Source organism: Schistocerca piceifrons, chromosome 8, assembly GCF_021461385.2.
Source record: "Schistocerca piceifrons isolate TAMUIC-IGC-003096 chromosome 8, iqSchPice1.1, whole genome shotgun sequence".
Classification (NCBI taxonomy): Eukaryota; Metazoa; Arthropoda; class Insecta; order Orthoptera; family Acrididae; genus Schistocerca; species Schistocerca piceifrons.
In genome coordinates this window covers 238,049,918-238,067,251 of record NC_060145.1, presented here as the reverse complement: position 1 = coordinate 238,067,251, position 17,334 = coordinate 238,049,918, and the positions used below count along the sequence as shown (strand labels likewise).

Here is a 17,334-nt window from a genome sequence, read left to right as displayed (position 1 = left end):
GGGCCACTGACTGGAAGGCTCCACAACCACATAGCGGGGGTGGCTCATCACGCAAAAGGAAACCATGGGTCAGCCTGGTATGGCCAATGCAGAGACGACACAGTGTGGTCGAGTCCTTGCGGGAGAGGCGAAAGGAAGAACGCCATGGGCCTGTATTCACCTTAATGGCACGAAGTTTATTAGACAGTGGAGTAGCCTCCCAAGAATTGGCCCATGACTGTGCAAAGTGGGATTTGATGTGAAGCCGTAAATCCGCTGCAGGAGGGGTTACAGAAAACGGGGAGTAAGTAACTGCTCCCCCAGCCAAACGATCAGCGAGCTCATTACCCGGGATACCCACATGGCCCGGGACCCATAGGAAATCAAAGGAACAAGCAGCACGGTGAAGATCAGCGAGATGGTCATGGATGGCAGAGACCAAGGGATGGCGCGAAAAACACCGGTCAATAGCAAGAAGGTCACTCATCGAGTCCGTACATAACAAAACGCGGTTGTGTTGGGATTGTTTAATAAAGGTAAGGGCCCGGGAAATTGCCATCAATTCCGCAGTAAACACCCCACATGAGGGTGGCAGTAGATGATTTTCCGTTCCAACAAAGGACGTGAAGGCATACCCAACATGATCAGCAGATTTAGAGCCATCAGTGTAAAAAACAACAGCATCCCGAAACTCCCATAAAATTTGGCGAAAAAAGGAACGGAACACCACCGGGGGGATGGAATCTTTCGGACCGCGGCGGAGATCCATCCGAATTCGAGGCCGAGGAACTAACCAAGGAGGGGTGGAGGGGAGGGAGCGAGGAAGACAGGACAAAGAAGGAAGCCGAAAATCACGGGTAAGAGATGCAAGGCGCAGCCCAACCGGTAAACCCGCCCGAGGGCGGGAGTCAGGCGGGCGACGTCCATGGTCTGGGAATAGGATAGAATAGGAAGGATGAGCGGGAGAAGAACGGATAGTAAGGGCATAAGACACCAGAAGCTGGGACCGCCGAACAGAAAGGGGGGGGGGATCCCAGCTTCAACCAGGAGACTATCAACAGGGCTAGTAGGGAAGGCACCGGTGGCCAAACGGATACCACGATGGTGGACTGGATCCAGCACGTGCAGCGTGGAAGGAGCAGCTGAACCATAAACTTGACAACCATAGTCCAAACGTGACAGAACTAGAGCACGATAAAGACGGAGGAGGAGGGAACGGTCCGCACCCCAGGAGGAGTGGGCAAGGAAGCGAAGGACATTGAGTTTACGGAAACATCCTACCTTCAGGAGTCTGATATGGGGCAGCCAAGTGAGCTTGGTGTCGAAAAGAAGACCTAGGAAACGAAACTGTGGAACCACAGGCAATCTTTGTGCAGCGAGATAGAGCTCTGGATCAGGGTGGACCGTAGTACGGCGACAGAAGTGGACCACCCGCGATTTTAAAGGAGAGAATTGAAACCCGTGGGAGAGGGTCCATGCAGAGGCACGCCGTATAGCCACCTGGAGCTGCCGTTCTGCAGATGCCATCGAGGAGGAACTAACCCAAATGCAGAAATCATCCACATACAGGGCAGGGGCGACCAAGGGACCGACAGAGGCCACAAGTCCATCGATAGCAATGAGGAAAAGAAGGACACTCAAGACAGAACCCTGTGGGATGCCCGTCTCCTGGGTCCGTGGAGAACTAAAAGCAGTACCAACTCGAACTCTGAATGACCGATGGATCAGGAACTGGCGGATAAAAATCGGGAGTGGGCCCCGAAGACCCCACTGATGAAGGGTTAGTAAGATGTGATGGCGCCAGGCCGTGTCATAGGCCTTGCGAAGGTCAAAAAACACTGCAACCAAATGGCGGCGCTGGGAAAAAGCCTGCCGAACTGCGGATTCCAAGCGAAGCAAATGATCGATTGGAGATCGTCCCTCTCGAAAGCCACACTGGTAAGGGGACAATAAATCCCGAGATTCGAGGACCCAAGTGAGCCGACGGGCTACCAGCCGTTCAAGTAACTTACAACCAACATTGGTCAAACTAATTGGCCGATAGCTGTCAACAGATAGGGGGTTCTGACCAGGCTTAAGGACAGGAACCACAATGCTATCCCTCCACTGAGAAGGGAAGTCACCCTGGAGCCAGATACGGTTAAACACCCGAAGAAGATGGTGCCGTTGTGGAGCACTGAGATGTTGAAGCAGCTGGTTATGAATGGAATCTGGGCCAGGAGCCGTATCATGAGAAGCAGATAGAGCAGAAAGAAATTCCCATTCAGTGAAAGGTTCGTTGTAAGATTCTGACTCACAAGTGGTGAAACATAAGGTGACAGCTTCAGCCTGCTGTTTTTGATGAAGGAAAGCAGCTGGATAGGAGGCCGACGCTGATGCCACTGCAAAATGGGTCGCAAGATGTTCTGCGAGAACGAATGGGTCCGTACAAATGCCATCTGGGAGGTGAAGGCCTGGGAGGGTGGACTGCCGATGGCAACCTTGGAGAGAGCGAAGTGTAGCCCATACCCGTGACAGAGGGACAGTGGAACCAAGGGAAGAAACGAATCGTTCCCAACACATCCGCTTGCTCTGTTTGATTAAATAACGGGCTTTAGCGCGAAGGCGCTTGAAGGTAGAAAGGCTGGCTACAGATGGGTGCCTCTTAAAGTGTTGCAAAGCTCGACGGCGATCACGGATGGCAATGGCAATGGCCGTACTCCACCACGGGACTTGCCGACGACGAAATTGTCCAGATGAGCGCGGGACAGCAAGGTTAGCAGCGCGAACAATCGCGTCAGACACGTCACGTAGGACGTCATCAATACAACCCGACAAAGAGGGAGAAAACTCGACCTGTGCAGTATATAGAGGCCAATCGTCGCGGTGGAAAGACCAACGAGGTAACCTCTCCGGGACCAATCGGCACTTTCGGAAGGTATCAGCTCGGGTAATCACCCCTCCCTGGGCCTGGCCGTTACCAGGGGGTACGTACGTGTCCTACCTGTCTACCCGGGGCGGGGAATTACACGTTACCCCCGTCACCGGCTACGCATGGAAGTGCGTGGGTCGGCCTTCAGACACGCACAGGGAGGAAAAAAGAGAAAGGGAAAGGAAAGAAGAGGGGGGTCTCAAACGCCGCAGCGGAGAAAAGGGCAAAGAGAAGAGGGAAGGAAAAGAGAAGGAAAGAGAAGGACAGAGGAAGGACGAGGACTTGCAAGTGTAGAAAGCAAGGAATTTGTAACAGTTTCGAGCGTCCGTCTCCGGACGTAGGCACAAACCATACTCCCAGAGGGGGAGAAAGGGAAGGAAAGAGCCAGAGGTGGGGGGGGGGGGGGGCGAAGATGGGGGACGGGGAAGGATGCGGAAAGGGAAGGGAAGGTATGCAGCCCGGAAAGGAAGGAGGGCCACATTAGCTCGGGGTCCCGCGCTCGCTACGCACGTGTCCACAAAAGAGTTGTGGACCCCCTGGGGGGTCTCTTGGATGTATGGGTGTGAATACTCACAGGTGGTACACCCTTTCCACTGGGAGGAGATGATAATTTTTGAGGGTTCCATCTCAGTCCCACGAGCAGCTAGGGAAACAAGGGTTCACTCAGAAAGAGTCCCACGTGTTTGAGTAAGCCTAATACAACTGAGGTGGAGCAGGTTCCCAGAGGTTTCCCGCTAATGACTGTTCCACCTCAACAACCGTGCACTTCATCAGCACGCAGCACACCTTCAAATAGAGGTTTTTTTATATAGGTTTTCACCATCCTTGTGATCCATGTGGTCAAGCCAAGATATCCATTCCCTGAGACATATAACATTCCACCACTGTGCCGCACAGTGGTTGCTGAAGCACGCCCAGAGCTTACGGTGACAAGGGGCTGGTAGCACTTACCACTCCTCAGCTCAGGAAACCCAGAGACACCGAGCCCCTACCCAGAAAATGAATGCTGAGTCCTGAGGGTACCACTCAAGGAGACAAGCCCACGGAGAACTGCAATCTTCACAAAACGGGAGCCAAAGATGCCCGATGGGAGACAGGCCATAACAGGGTTAATGGTGATAGCAAAGAGGATGTTGTTTAGGCTGAAGCCCTGATGCATCCCATTTTCCTGCAGAAAGGTGTCCAAAAAGTGCAAACCCATACATACTTTCAAAACTTGGTCTTTTACGAATTCCTGAAGGGAGTGGGGAAGGTGACGTTGGAAGACCAACGTGTAGAGAGTACAGAGGATACCAGCCCTCCAGCAGGTGTCATAGGCTTTTTGCAAATCAAAAACCATGGGCACAGTCTGGTATTGCACAAGAAAACCAGTCTTGACACTGGTTGACAAAGTGACGAGATAGTAAACTGAAGAATGGCACACTTGAAATCCACGTTGCGCAGTGGTTAGTAAATTGTGAGCCTTCAGTCATTATACCAGCCCGGCATGAATCATATGAACCTTGCAAACACAGCTGGTGAGAGAAATGGGACAGTAGCTAGAAGGAAGGCGTTTGTCCTTACCAGGCTTAGGTATGGGTATGACAGTGGCTTCACACCATCATCTTTGAAACATGCCGTACGCCCAGATGTGATTGCATATATGAAGGAGAAAATGCTTGACCCAATGTGCTAGGTGCTGCAGCATCTGAATGTGATCATCATCTGGTTCTGGGGTGGAAGGTTAGGATGAATGAGAGCATGATCTAGCTCCTGTGAAGTAAAGGTGGGATTGTAGCATGCACAATTCTGAGGAGACTGGTATCACGACTGTCACTTTCTTTTGTTTCTGATGTAGGAAGTCAAGGTGGGAGTGGATGGGGTTCAAAATCTCCGCAAAATAGCAGCCAATATGTTGGAGGTAGCAATGGTGTACACAATGACATCATTTGCTATTGTCAGGCTGGAAATTTGGGAATGGACCTAGGTCCAGAGAGCCGTCAGAGGTTGGCCCACACAATGGAAGAGGGAATGGAACAGTTACAAGAAAGTAAATGAAATACAGGTAGTTTTTTTGCTGCCCTGAAGAATGTGACAACACTGTGCATGCAACTGTTTATAATGAATGCACTTCACCATCATAGGATAAGAGTTAAAAATGTTGAGAGCAGGTCTTCACATGTAAATTGTGTCACGGCATGCCTCAGTCCACCAAGGGACAAGTACATGGCACCGTAAAGTTGAAGTGCGAGGAATGGAACATTCCGCGTTGGCAAGGATAACATCTGTAAGGTATTCTACCTGCCCATCACAACTGGGGAAATGTTGTTTGTTGAAGGTCACCAGGGAGCAGAAAGCCTCAAGTGAACCTTAGCAAGCTGCCAATTGGGTTTACACGTAGATGGGGTATGAGTCAGCAAATGGATAGCACACAGGAAATGGTCACTCGTGCGAGACAGAACAGACCACTGAAGACGATGAGCAAGCTAGGCAGCAGAATGAGAGGTTGAAATGGGAATAAGTGTGTGTGTGGAGCCTGAAAGAAACATGCTTGCTCCAGTGTTAGGGCAGGTGAGGTTGAATGCATTGAGAAGGTCAGCCAAGAGATTCTGGAAGAGCAGGAAGTCACAGAGCAACAAAAAGGGTTGAGGGAGTTGTCCAATAAGTTAGCCATGATTCTTCTTGTTGGCTCCATTTGAGGACAGTCGTAATGGGGGTGGGAGGAGGGAAAAAAATTCAGTGTAGTTATCTCAGCAGCTGCCGAGTGTGAGCCTTCAAAGACTCATTGCTACTGGGTGCAGAGGTTAGACAATCCTGCTCCACGAGATCTACAAAGGCATCAGCATTCTCACTGGGTCTGCCTGCGGATTCCAGGTTGAAGAACAGTTGGCAGTGTGCACTGATGAAACAGAGGTTGACTGAGTGAGGGTATCAAGTGGTGATACAATAGAAGAGGATCTCCGAGTTGGCGAAGGAGAAGCCTGTTTGCCTTTGATTGATTTCTTGGGGCCTTTGCGGTTGGCAGATGAAGTCTCAGATGTTTGTAGGCTGGAAGGATGTCTTCGCAGGAGTACTCCTTCTGTCCTTTTCAGACTGCCAGTTGTGTAGTAGGTGATTTTGCCACTGGAGGCCAAAATTTGAGGGCTTGTTGCACAGTTAGAGGAGAAGTAGATGGGGGTGATACTGTGACACTGGCTGATTTTACAACTATGGTGCTGAATTTGGCGTTTCAAGTCTGCATGGCCATGTCCTTTGGGAATGAGGTGTAGCAAGAATGGTACTGTAAGTGCCAGATGGTAAAACACAGGGCTTTTGATTAGCTGACAACTTGCGAACGACAGGGTAAGGTAAATTTTCCTTCACCCTGATCTGCTGGATGGCCCGCTCATCAAGATACGTGGGACATTCTGGGCATGAGTCTGCATGGTCGCCATTGCAACTGTTACAGCGGGGAGGAGGACGTGGGCAATCGCCCTTGTGAGCATCCTTACAGCAAGTAACACATTTGCCCATGTTTCAACAGGACATTTGAGTACGTTTGTAATGTTGACGCTGGTAACATCACTTCAGGTTTGGAATGTACAGTCATGCCATGACGACTTCATAGCCTGCTTTCATCTTTGATGTAAGCACTACTGTATCAAATGAGAGAAAAAGAGTGCATATAGGCACTAAGCATGCATCAACATTTTTCATCACCCAATGGACTGCAGTGACGCCCTGATCAGAGGGGTAAGCATGGATTTCTCCCTTGGTCAAACCATCGAGTAGACTAGTGTAAGTAACTCCATATGAAGAATTCAACATTTAATAGGGCTCGACATGAACAGGATAGCTATGGAGACCGAAGTTGCGAGCAGTTGTTGTGCTTGAGAATCACAATTAGTCTCCAAAAGCAAATTGTCAGTGCATAAACGAGAGCAGGGTTTCACAGAGCCGGCAAGTCCATCAATACCTTTCTGAATTATGGATTAACCATAGCAAAGGACTGAACTACTTCACTATGTGATACCACGAGGAATCGAGGTGCAGCTGAGAGAGTCTTGGAATCTTTAGCCTCATTCTGTTTACATGTACAAAATGTAGAGTAACATGGTGATTGGCTCATTGCAAGTAAATCCCCCGTGATTGCCAGCACTACTTCCAACTGGGGTGCTCTCTTGCCTTAGGTCACACCAGTCAAACATCTGACAGAAGGGCCAATTGACAATTTGGGAAGGTAGCAGTTTAGGCAATCAGCCCTCCTGGGCCTGGCCTGTACCAGAGGGTGTGAGCAAACCCTACCTGAAACTTCCTGGCAGATTAAAACTGTTTGCCAGACCGCGACTCAAACTCGGGACCTTTGCCTTTTGCAGGCAAGTGGTCTACCATTCTGGAAACATCCCCCAGGCTGCGGCTAAGCCATGTCAACGCAATATCCTTTCTTTCAGGAGTGCTATTGTATTTACTCGAATCTAAGCTGCACCCGAAAAATGAGACTCGAAATCAAGGAAAAAAATTTTTCCGGAATCTAAGCCGTTCCTGAAATTTGAGACTCGAAATTCAAGGTGAGAGAAAAGTTTTAGACCGCCCCTCCAAATCGAAAAACAGTTGGTCCATTGTAACGTGAAACACAATTGAGGTCGAATGGATGAAGATACAGCTACAGTAGTTTGGTTCGAGACGTAAGCTTAACAGTTAAGCTTTACCAGGTAGCCATTGCTATGTGTCAAGCGCTCCATCCGTTTTTATACGGGTACCCTTCCTTTTTCGCGTGCTTCGTCTGGTTTGAATCGATTGTTTATTTTGCTTTGATCTGATAAGTGCCGTTCTCTTTGTTATAGGTGTTTATGTCACTCTAAGCTGAAAATGCATTATTGTACTGTGTCGTGCACTGTTTGTCTCATTCTGATAATGAGTGTTTACGCCCTGTCATCACTTGTGGCATGCCTTGCTTTTGTGTGCACTACTGCCGCTTACAATTAAAAAAAATAAATAAATAAAAAAAAAGAGAGAGGAATTGTATCATTAGTGAAACAATGGCAAGAGACTGCTATTTGTTGTTACTTACACTGCTGCATTCTTTGATAATGATCAACACGAACCAAATAATAGACTGCATATGATAGAAGATGTTCTGAAAGAGAGTTTAGTGAAAATTTTTCTCCGTTTGAAAATCTTTGCAGATGACTCTTTAGTACATTACATTCTGCACAGAAATTAGGGTCATCTTAGATTTAAAAATCTAGTCAGTTGCCGTGCTTAGTTTCTGACTGTATCACTATTCAGCATAAGAATAATACGAATATAAACAAGACATGATATGTATATTCTTCCGCGTTTGCTGCTCTAGTTTCGTAGTTTATTAGGCAGACAGGATTTAAATGAAATAGCAGCAAACACGAAAGAATACATGGCATAATGTTTACATTCTTCTACCTTTTAATTTATTTACTGACGCAGAGGTTTTGGCGCCAGTATTTATCTTTGTGCCTGCAAAGCATACCTGTGTAGCGCGACATATATTTGAAGGCAGAAGTTAGTTGTGGCGACACCTGCCAACATTTTTCAGAACTTCCGCTTACTTTGCACTCGATTCTAAGCCGCAGGCGGTTTTTTGGATTACAAAAACCGGAAAAAAAGAGCGGCTTAGATTCGAGTAAATACGGTAGTTCTGTGGAGAAAATGAGTGAGGACTGAAAAATGTATACATTCCCCTGTGAAATTAACTTTTACTTGGATATTCTGAGTTATAAAGCTATTGTAATGTTCCTGTGGAACGAAATGTTTATCATAAAATGATAATGTACTTTATGAATAAATGGCACACGAATCTCTGAAGCATTGTATTTATTTACACAATTTATACTGGGCTCAATTTTTAGTTTCCAAGATTTACTGCACAATCTGGAGATGAAGTCCAAGTTTTCAGTATCCACCATCAAAAATAAAGATGAACTAAATATTATTCAATAATTATACCTCAAGAGAAAACCTAACTTTGCCCTTTAAACAGTTGGGCATGTCACAGCATGTTTACTTCCTCATGAAACTAGCTGTTGACAATCACCTGCAATTTGAAAATAAAAGGAGAAATTAGTTACACTCTACCCCTCACTTATCTTTGGCCACTCACCTAAGAAGAATTTCATGCACGATAAAATTAACTTTAAACACAAACTGAAACCACGAGTATGAATAAAAAATGAATGAAGCTTAAGATTAATGTAAAAGAGAATCATGTAAATTGTCAGCATGTTGCCATATTTTCCCCTGAGAAAGTGTGACAACTGCAGAACTAGATTGTTTCACACCATAGCAAGATACTGGAGTTATGATTTAAGGGACATGCAACTAACACTTTGTCACTATTTAGTACAGTCAGCATTAGAGTCAGACACAAAATAGATATTACAAAACCTTACACTCAAAATTCTAAGAACTTGCTTAGCAATGTAAGTAAAGAATGGTATTACTTCCTTTAACTCTTATCTTTCTTAATGACCAAAGAGGAAAATAACAGAAAAAAACTGAGACATGTCAAGAGAGATCCTGACACTCATTCATCTCACACATTCCCCATGTTCAGAAGAGGGAAGGTGGGGAAAATGTTTTTAGTACACCATCCACCCCAATGTGGCTTGCTGGCTTCCAGTGTACAAATGCAGATTCTGTGTAACTCTTACTACTTAAGAAACCTGCATGGGTGGTAGGATAACTTTATCATTTCCTGGGTGGATTAGAATCAACACATTCTTATGTCTAGACTACAATATAAACAAGATTCTGGTTTTAATCTCAGCCCTTGGCGCACAACCTAATGAACAAAAAGTGTCAGCCACACTTTATTAGAGCCACATATTTTTTTCTGTCAACAAAACTGAAAGTGTCCTCTCTAATTATATGTAATAGCATCATAAGAATTAAGTAACTGCAATGTAGCCATAAAAAAAACATTTTTAATATTAACTCAAAAAGAATAAATTTACTGCTTTCTCAGAGCAAGTATAATTACTCTTTTCTTTGCTGAAAGGCAAGGTTCCAGAAGAGATTTCTTTTTAGTGCAGGGAATTTTGAAAGTAATATATGAAGTACTCAGTTTACCTAAGCTGTCAGACAACGAACCCCAGTGTTCACTTCGAGCTTCTAGTACAAGACGGTGAGCAGGTACTAATCTTCCACTCAGTTTCACCTTTATATCACTGAAAAATAAAAACAATTTAAAATTTTATTCCAACAGTTAATAGCAAAAAATAAAAAAATTTAAAATTACAATTAAAAACACTGAAAATAAGGTGATTTAAAATGGCACTAAAATGAAAAACTCTGACTCTGCAGAGATAACAGCGACATATGGAGAACACTGAAGGGTCACTAAGACCAACCCCCAGATGAAGTGTAGTTCAACAGACATGTAGCCAGTTGAATGGACTGTAGATAGCTGAAGGATGTTCTTGGAGCACCTCCAAGAAATTAGAAGAAACTGAGAAGATAACCTAATGAAAGGTGCATGTAAGACTTTAGAAAAACTTCCAGGCTAAACTTTAATGTCTGTAACTATGGGTTGGGTTGTTTTGGGGGAGGAGACCAGACCGTGAGGTTATTGGTCTTATCGGATTAGGGAAGGATGGGGAAGGAAGTCGGCCATGCTCTTTTCAAAGGAACCATCCCGGTATTTGCGTGAAGCAATTTAGGGAAATCACGGAAAACCTAAATCAGGATGGCCGGACTTGGGACTGAACCATCGTCCTCCCGAATGCGAGTCCAGAGTGCTAACCACTGAGCCACTTCGCTTGGTCTCTGTAACTAAAAATGTTAACGCACAGACAAGTTTAGAGGAGGCTTTTATCCAGCAGAGGATGTCAAATGGCTAACAACAGTATTTCAGGAATGACACACAACCATTAACAAGAAAATTAGAGGTATCTACTTGATGCTTATCTAATGCTCTGATGACAGTGGCAGTACATAGTGGCTTGGACTCCACATGACATCAAGACCTTCTAAGATCCAACTTGATCCACAACAGCTCAATCACCGACCAGTACTCACAGAGAAAACCCAGAGCTGGGCTCAATGCATGTACAGCTTGCTTGATGGCACACTAGAGATTGAGAATAGATAGCCCTGCAGGCCACAGAAGTTTTTAAGAGTGTTTCAGAACATTGTCTGTGTTCATGTCTGTATGTATTGTAGACACCTTTGACAACACTTCAGCACGATGAATCCAGGCCATATATTCTCATACTTTGGTCATCCAACTGTAGTGTCCTTACACATGCTCTATTCTCTATGGCCCACGACATGCAGAGGGAAGAGGTATACAAGTGGGGCGATTGCTTCTGTACACCACAGAAATGAGCAGTCTGGGTAGTATGGCCAATCTGCCACTTTTTTCTAGTACTGAATCAATGAATAATCAGTTGCACTATAGCTCATCTTCCACAATCATCTATCACCCACAGTCAACTATGACTTGTCATCAACATGACTTATCATGAATTAGCAAACATTGTTTTAGATAATGGTATGTGAAATGCCCTGTTCTTGCTTGACCTCTGAGATGACACACCTCTTGCTTCAATTACTCGCCATTACCTTACGTCCATCAAATGTACTAATATTGTGCATCTTGTCCTTTCCACATTAGACAGTTGCCCCAAAAGTCAGTATGTGATCTGATGACATCCCTATCACAGGACGCAATGAATTATTACTCAATTTCCTGTGATGACAGAAGCAGTTACTCTGTAACAGCAGTTACCTAGAAATGAATTGATCATGAGATGTTACTAAGAGTAGTACACCTACGATGGTAGTGCAGGTATTGCCATAGAAAAGCCCTTCATAATATCTAGAGTGGTTATTACAGATTGCAAATGTGAAATAACCTAGGTGCAGGAAGCATTAAATGTGTGATAAACGTTCTAACTGGATTATTTTATATACACACTGCCTCCAGGGTTGCTGTGGACAGTTTGATTACACTTCAGGGGAAGCTTACACATGTTGCACATATATCTCTGGAACCCGCTCTGGTAATGGAGAGAGAAATTTAAACTTACCAGCTGACACCGAGATGGATTTATGTAATACTGCACTAAATGTGTTCCCTGAAAATTACTTTGAGAAAATGGAGACTGACTAATGATGGTAACATCTTGAAACAGACCCAAACTTTTTCAGTCAGCTAACACTGAGCAGGGAACCAGTGACAATAAAGATGCTATATCATCAGTGACAACTAGAGTTACAACATATGTTGGATGTGGTATGTACATACACTACAAGTCAAAAGTTTTTGATCACCCATGATAAAAAACTTCATACTTTATTTCAATGTACAAACATATTGTACTAACTAAATGGACCAACAAAATACCTTTTCTCTCTATCAGCTAGTACAATAAAATATGGCTTAGATTGTAGTCTCTTCAAAGTATCCACCCTCTGCCCTCTGAACAGCTGCATAAACTCCTGGCATTCTGGAGAAACAATTTTGTAGTATTTTTGCAGATACTGGAGTCCAACACATCTGGAAATTATTCCACAAATCTTCTGCATTAGACTTTCTCAGTTTTCTGAACTCCCAGTCAAGTTCATAACATAAGAGGCCTATACGATTTAAGTCAGGTGACTGACTTTGTCAAATCATATTCTTCAGTTCTCCACATTTCTATTTCGTATTGTCATAACATCTGCACAATTCAAAAGCATATTTCGGATCATTTTTCTACTGCAGAATGAACCCATGACCAGTAAGTGTTGCCAGATGGAACTACACTTGGTCAGTATACTGTAATTTCCTTACTTCTTTAATATTCCATTAATTATCACTAGATCACCAGCAAAACATCCCTATATCAAGACCGACCCTCCACCATGCTTCACAGTCGACATCACACACTGACTCTTCATATGTTCTCCACGAAGTCTATGAACAAATATTTGACGATGGCTTTTAAATACTTCAAACAGATTTGTCCATGAATAACACCTTGGGCCATTGCTGTTCACTCTAGTTTTTGTGTTGCTGTGCCCATTTCAATCTTTTCACCTTATTTTGTTTATGTGATACATGTTTTTGACCACTATGCACTCGTTTAAAACAAAACAGAATTGTAACGCTGAGACAGAGTTTACAGCTGCTCACATACTATTTACTTCCTTGCAAATTTTAGATGCAGTATAAATCCTCTGATGTTTACTCTGTACATAAATGAGCTTATCTTTCCTGTATGATGTTACTCAGGGTCTTCCAGATCATGAAACACATGCATTGGCACCAGTTTGCATGCCAACCAGTTTACATGCCAACTTTTTTTTGCTATTGTCCTAGTAGAATAGCCTGTTTTTCAGTTCCAGTCTCCTGCTTTCATTGCACGAGGAGGTAATATGGTATGAACTTAAGCATTACGGCATGCTTTTCAGTTCCAGTCTCCTGCTTTCGTTGCACGAGGAGGTAATATGGTATGAACTTTAGCTGGTAGACACACACACACACACACACACACACACACACACACACACACACCTAGATGCACACAATATACTGGAAATGAACGCAAACTGATGCAAGTATACAGCTGAAGGAATGAGGCCTGTTATGGATACTCATCAATGCCCTTCTATGTGAACAACTAGTCAAATGCACAACAGGGGCACTTAGTTTTTACATGTTTATACTTTTTTTTATTGTCTTTTATTGTCACAACAGGGACACGATGGAATAGTCAAATCATGATCCCTGTTTTAACCACAAATCCATAGTTGTGATAGGTGATCGAAAACTTTTGACATGTACTGTATTTCTGCTTAGGGAGTGACTAGTGTCACATCAACAGCCATCACGAAGTCCGGGGGCAGGAAAATGCACAATGAAATGATTTTCTGTACAGATCCATTATACGCCTTCTACACATGTGTGGTATACACATACCGCTACACTGATGCAATATCGTACTGTGACTTGTGTAACAGGTGGTGTCAAGTGGAGTGGGGAGAGGGGGATGGAGATGGAGAGGTGCAGGTAGAGGAAAGGGTGGCTGAGGTTGGGAAGTGAAATGCAGTAAGAGAATGGGATAAGAATGAGCCATGAGTGAGCTTGTCCTGCTGCCGGAATATGATGCAGTGGAAGATTGGATTATTGGATTGATGGGATTAAAGAGATCAAACTATGAGGTCAACAGTCCCTCCAACCCATACATGTCAAGCCAAGAAGAGTCCTCAGCGAGGAAGGACACAGAAAATAAATCCAAGTGAACCAGATTATAACCGAGAATCAATAAAACCAACAGACAGAAGCATACAGAAGTGAGAGAGGGGTACAAGGATGAATGTGAGTTGCCCCACCCAGAAAGTAGCTTGAGGCCCCTGGGATATGTTAAGCAATTGGAGCTGCAACCTCTGCATTTTATTGCTGTTCCCTCTCCCTCCATTACCAAAAGAAAATCAGCAATGTGGACAAGACAATATTTCAGAAAGAGAACAATGACGAGATAGTAAACTGATGACAGATGGAAAAGAATAAGAAGTAGAAGGATGGGATGGGCAGGACTCAGGTTGGACCACCACGGGCAAGTGACATAGCACATCAATTCCTCAAACAGGTGATGAGGCCAATGTGCCCCACCTCACAGAGAGTAGTAAAAACCATCTTCACGGGTAAAACGTAAATCCAAGTCAACTGGTTTGGCATTGCCTGCTAGCACCAGAGGTAATGTGTGACCAAATTGAGGTAGTCCAGTAGGATGTGGATCATCATCAGTTGGGCACCACACCGACATTGTGGTGGATCCCCAGGTTGTATTATGTGGCAATGAATCCCCAAGTGCGACCAATGTGAAGCTGACAGAACAGCAGATTTCCTGTGAGAAGTATGAATGGAAGACTGTCACAGTGTTGTGATCCCCTCTATTGCTTGCAGTTTGTTCACAGAAACAAGGGCACATCAATACTTGTTATAAGCCTCCAACAACTGATTGTGTAGAGGTGACCAAAGGTCTTGTTCCTGTACCCCCATTTCCAAAGTCAGCACCCTAATAGCCAACTGGTCAGCATGTACATTTCCTGGGATCCCAATGTGATCTGGGATCAGACAAAGATGACTGACTTGATGGAGGTCAGAGACACGATCTTGGATAGCCACTACCAATGGGTGTCAAGCATACCACAAGTCAATAGTCTGAAGACTACTCAGCGAATCACTGCTGATTAAGAATGTCAGTGTATGAAAGAATCTGACTGAGGCCCAGGTGATGGCCACCAATTTCCAGCAAATATGCTGAATTTGTTTGGCAGGGAGTACAATTCACTGCAATTGGCATGCGAATGGGCAAAACCAGTTCATCTGTCAACTATGGAGTCATTAGTGTACACTACTTCCAAACCCAGCAATTCAAGGACAGCCAGGAATAGTCAGCAAAAAACCATGGAGTCAACAGTGTCTTTTGGTCCAAAGGATACTAGAGACAGATCCAATGAAAGGGTATGCACTATGGGAGCGCATGCAATTGCTTCCTGATAAGAAGTGACAATGGGCCAAATCTAAGTTCAGAGTAGAGACACTGTATATGAACTGTGGTTGTGACTCCAGTCCTGGGCTGCAGTAGTGGGAACTGGATCTCCCTACTAGAAAAAAACATTATGCTAGTTTGAATGCTCAGTGAAGCAAAGAATTTGTATTGCATAGTTAAGCAGCAGTTACTAAAATGTAAACTTTCACGGCCGTAAATATCATGTCCATTATAATTATCTGGGTTGTTATGCCGTGGTCGGTTGATGAATTCCGTGGTGATTCCCAACGTTTCGTCTCCGACTGTGGGAGACATCTTCAAGGGGGTCCGTAGCTTGATGGAAGGTCCAACACACACACTTGCAGTAGCGAGCCAGTGTGCGTGTTGGACCTTCCATCAAGCTACGGACCCCCTTGAAGATGTCTCCCGCAGTCGGAGACGAAACGTTGGGAATCACCACGGAATTCATCAACCGACCACGGCATAACAGCCCGGATAATTATAATGGACATAAGCAGCAGTTGTTGACTGATCGATCTGTAGCAGAGGTTCCCAGCCTCTGTGATTAGGCTGTTCACACGGCTAGTCCAAAACTTAATTCACAAGGCGGACCCAAAAAAGGTTTATCAGCTCCAGTATCCGCAATACTAAAGGTGATACCAAGCCTTATGTGAGACTCATATTAAAGACAGAACAGGGCCAGAGCTTTGTAAGGCCACAACAGTGTAGAGTGGTCTACAGCCAAGCTGGTGTTACTGAGGCAGTGAAGAGTATTACAGTGTGACCAGAACATATGCTTAAGTACGCGAAGATGGGGAAGCCATGTCAACCAGACACTGAAGGCAAGTCCCACATAGTGATAACACTCCACCACATTGAGCAACTGAAAAACAAATCACCACACTCAGAAAGTATCCCAATGTGGTTTTACAAAGAGTACTCTACTGCATTGGCCCCTTACCTACTTACATTTACCATGAATCTCTCATCCCCTGCAAAGCCCCAAATGAATGGAAAAAACCGCAGGTGACTCCTGTATATAAGAAGGGTACAAGAACGGATCCACAAAAGTAAAGACCAATATCCTTAACACTGGTTTGCTGCAGCATCATTGAACATATTCTCAGTTTGAATAAGATAAATTTTCTTGAGACCAAAAAGCTAATGTGTGCAAATCAGTATGGTTTTAGAAATCATCGCTTGTATGAAAATCAGCTTGCCCTTTTGCTCACATGATATGCTGTGAACCATGGATGAAGTTGCTTGCTTGGTTGGTTGGTTGATTGTGAGAGTGGACCAAACAGGGAGGTCATCTGTCCCATGATATAAGGTGGCAGAAACCAAGGGAGGAACTACACAAACAGCACAGTCCAGTCAAGAGAAGGGGAAATGGGCAAACAAAGAGGTAAAGAGTATATTGCAACAGCAGGAAGAGTAAAGAACAGGAAGGGGAGGGTCAGAGAGACAACAGCGAGAGCAGGGACAATCCAGAGATGCTATGCGCTTCGGAGCACCAGCACTGCGACCAATCCCTACCAAACCTCAAACCACACCATGATCATGATAGAACAGGGCAAGAACGAGGGAAAAAAGGCACAAGAAAAGGGGAAATAAAACAGAATGAAAGACCAGACAAAATGTAGGCAAAAGAAGGGGAGAATCTGGCCGGTGTGGAGGCAAGGCCAAGGCCTCCGTAACCAATGCTGTCTGGGGAACTCCATTTCCAAAGAGAAATCCAGGTACTTAACCTGGAAGGACAAACCATTTTCACGAAAAATTTCAAGGACAGATTTAACAATGTGGGGGTCATCTGCTAACACCCGGGATATGAAAGGTGCGAAGGCGTATTTAGTGCAAAGGCCAAATAGTGGTGGCAGTCCAGCAAAATACGGATTACTGTGAGGGGGCCGCTCAAGTACGAAGGAGGGCGACCCATTGCAGAGTAAAAAACTGGGTGTCAACATAGTATGG

General features: G+C 44.7%; 1 protein-coding gene across 1 annotated transcript in view; it reads right to left on the bottom strand.

Annotated features, from left to right (window-relative positions):
- LOC124711185 (rabankyrin-5-like) overlaps positions 1-17,334 on the bottom strand; it is a 431,684-nt gene that overhangs the window by 353,802 nt on the left and 60,548 nt on the right. The window contains exon 3 of the mRNA XM_047241114.1: positions 9,953-10,050. Within this exon, the coding sequence (XP_047097070.1) occupies positions 9,953-10,050 (98 nt within the window). The remainder of the gene's footprint in view (positions 1-9,952; positions 10,051-17,334) is intronic.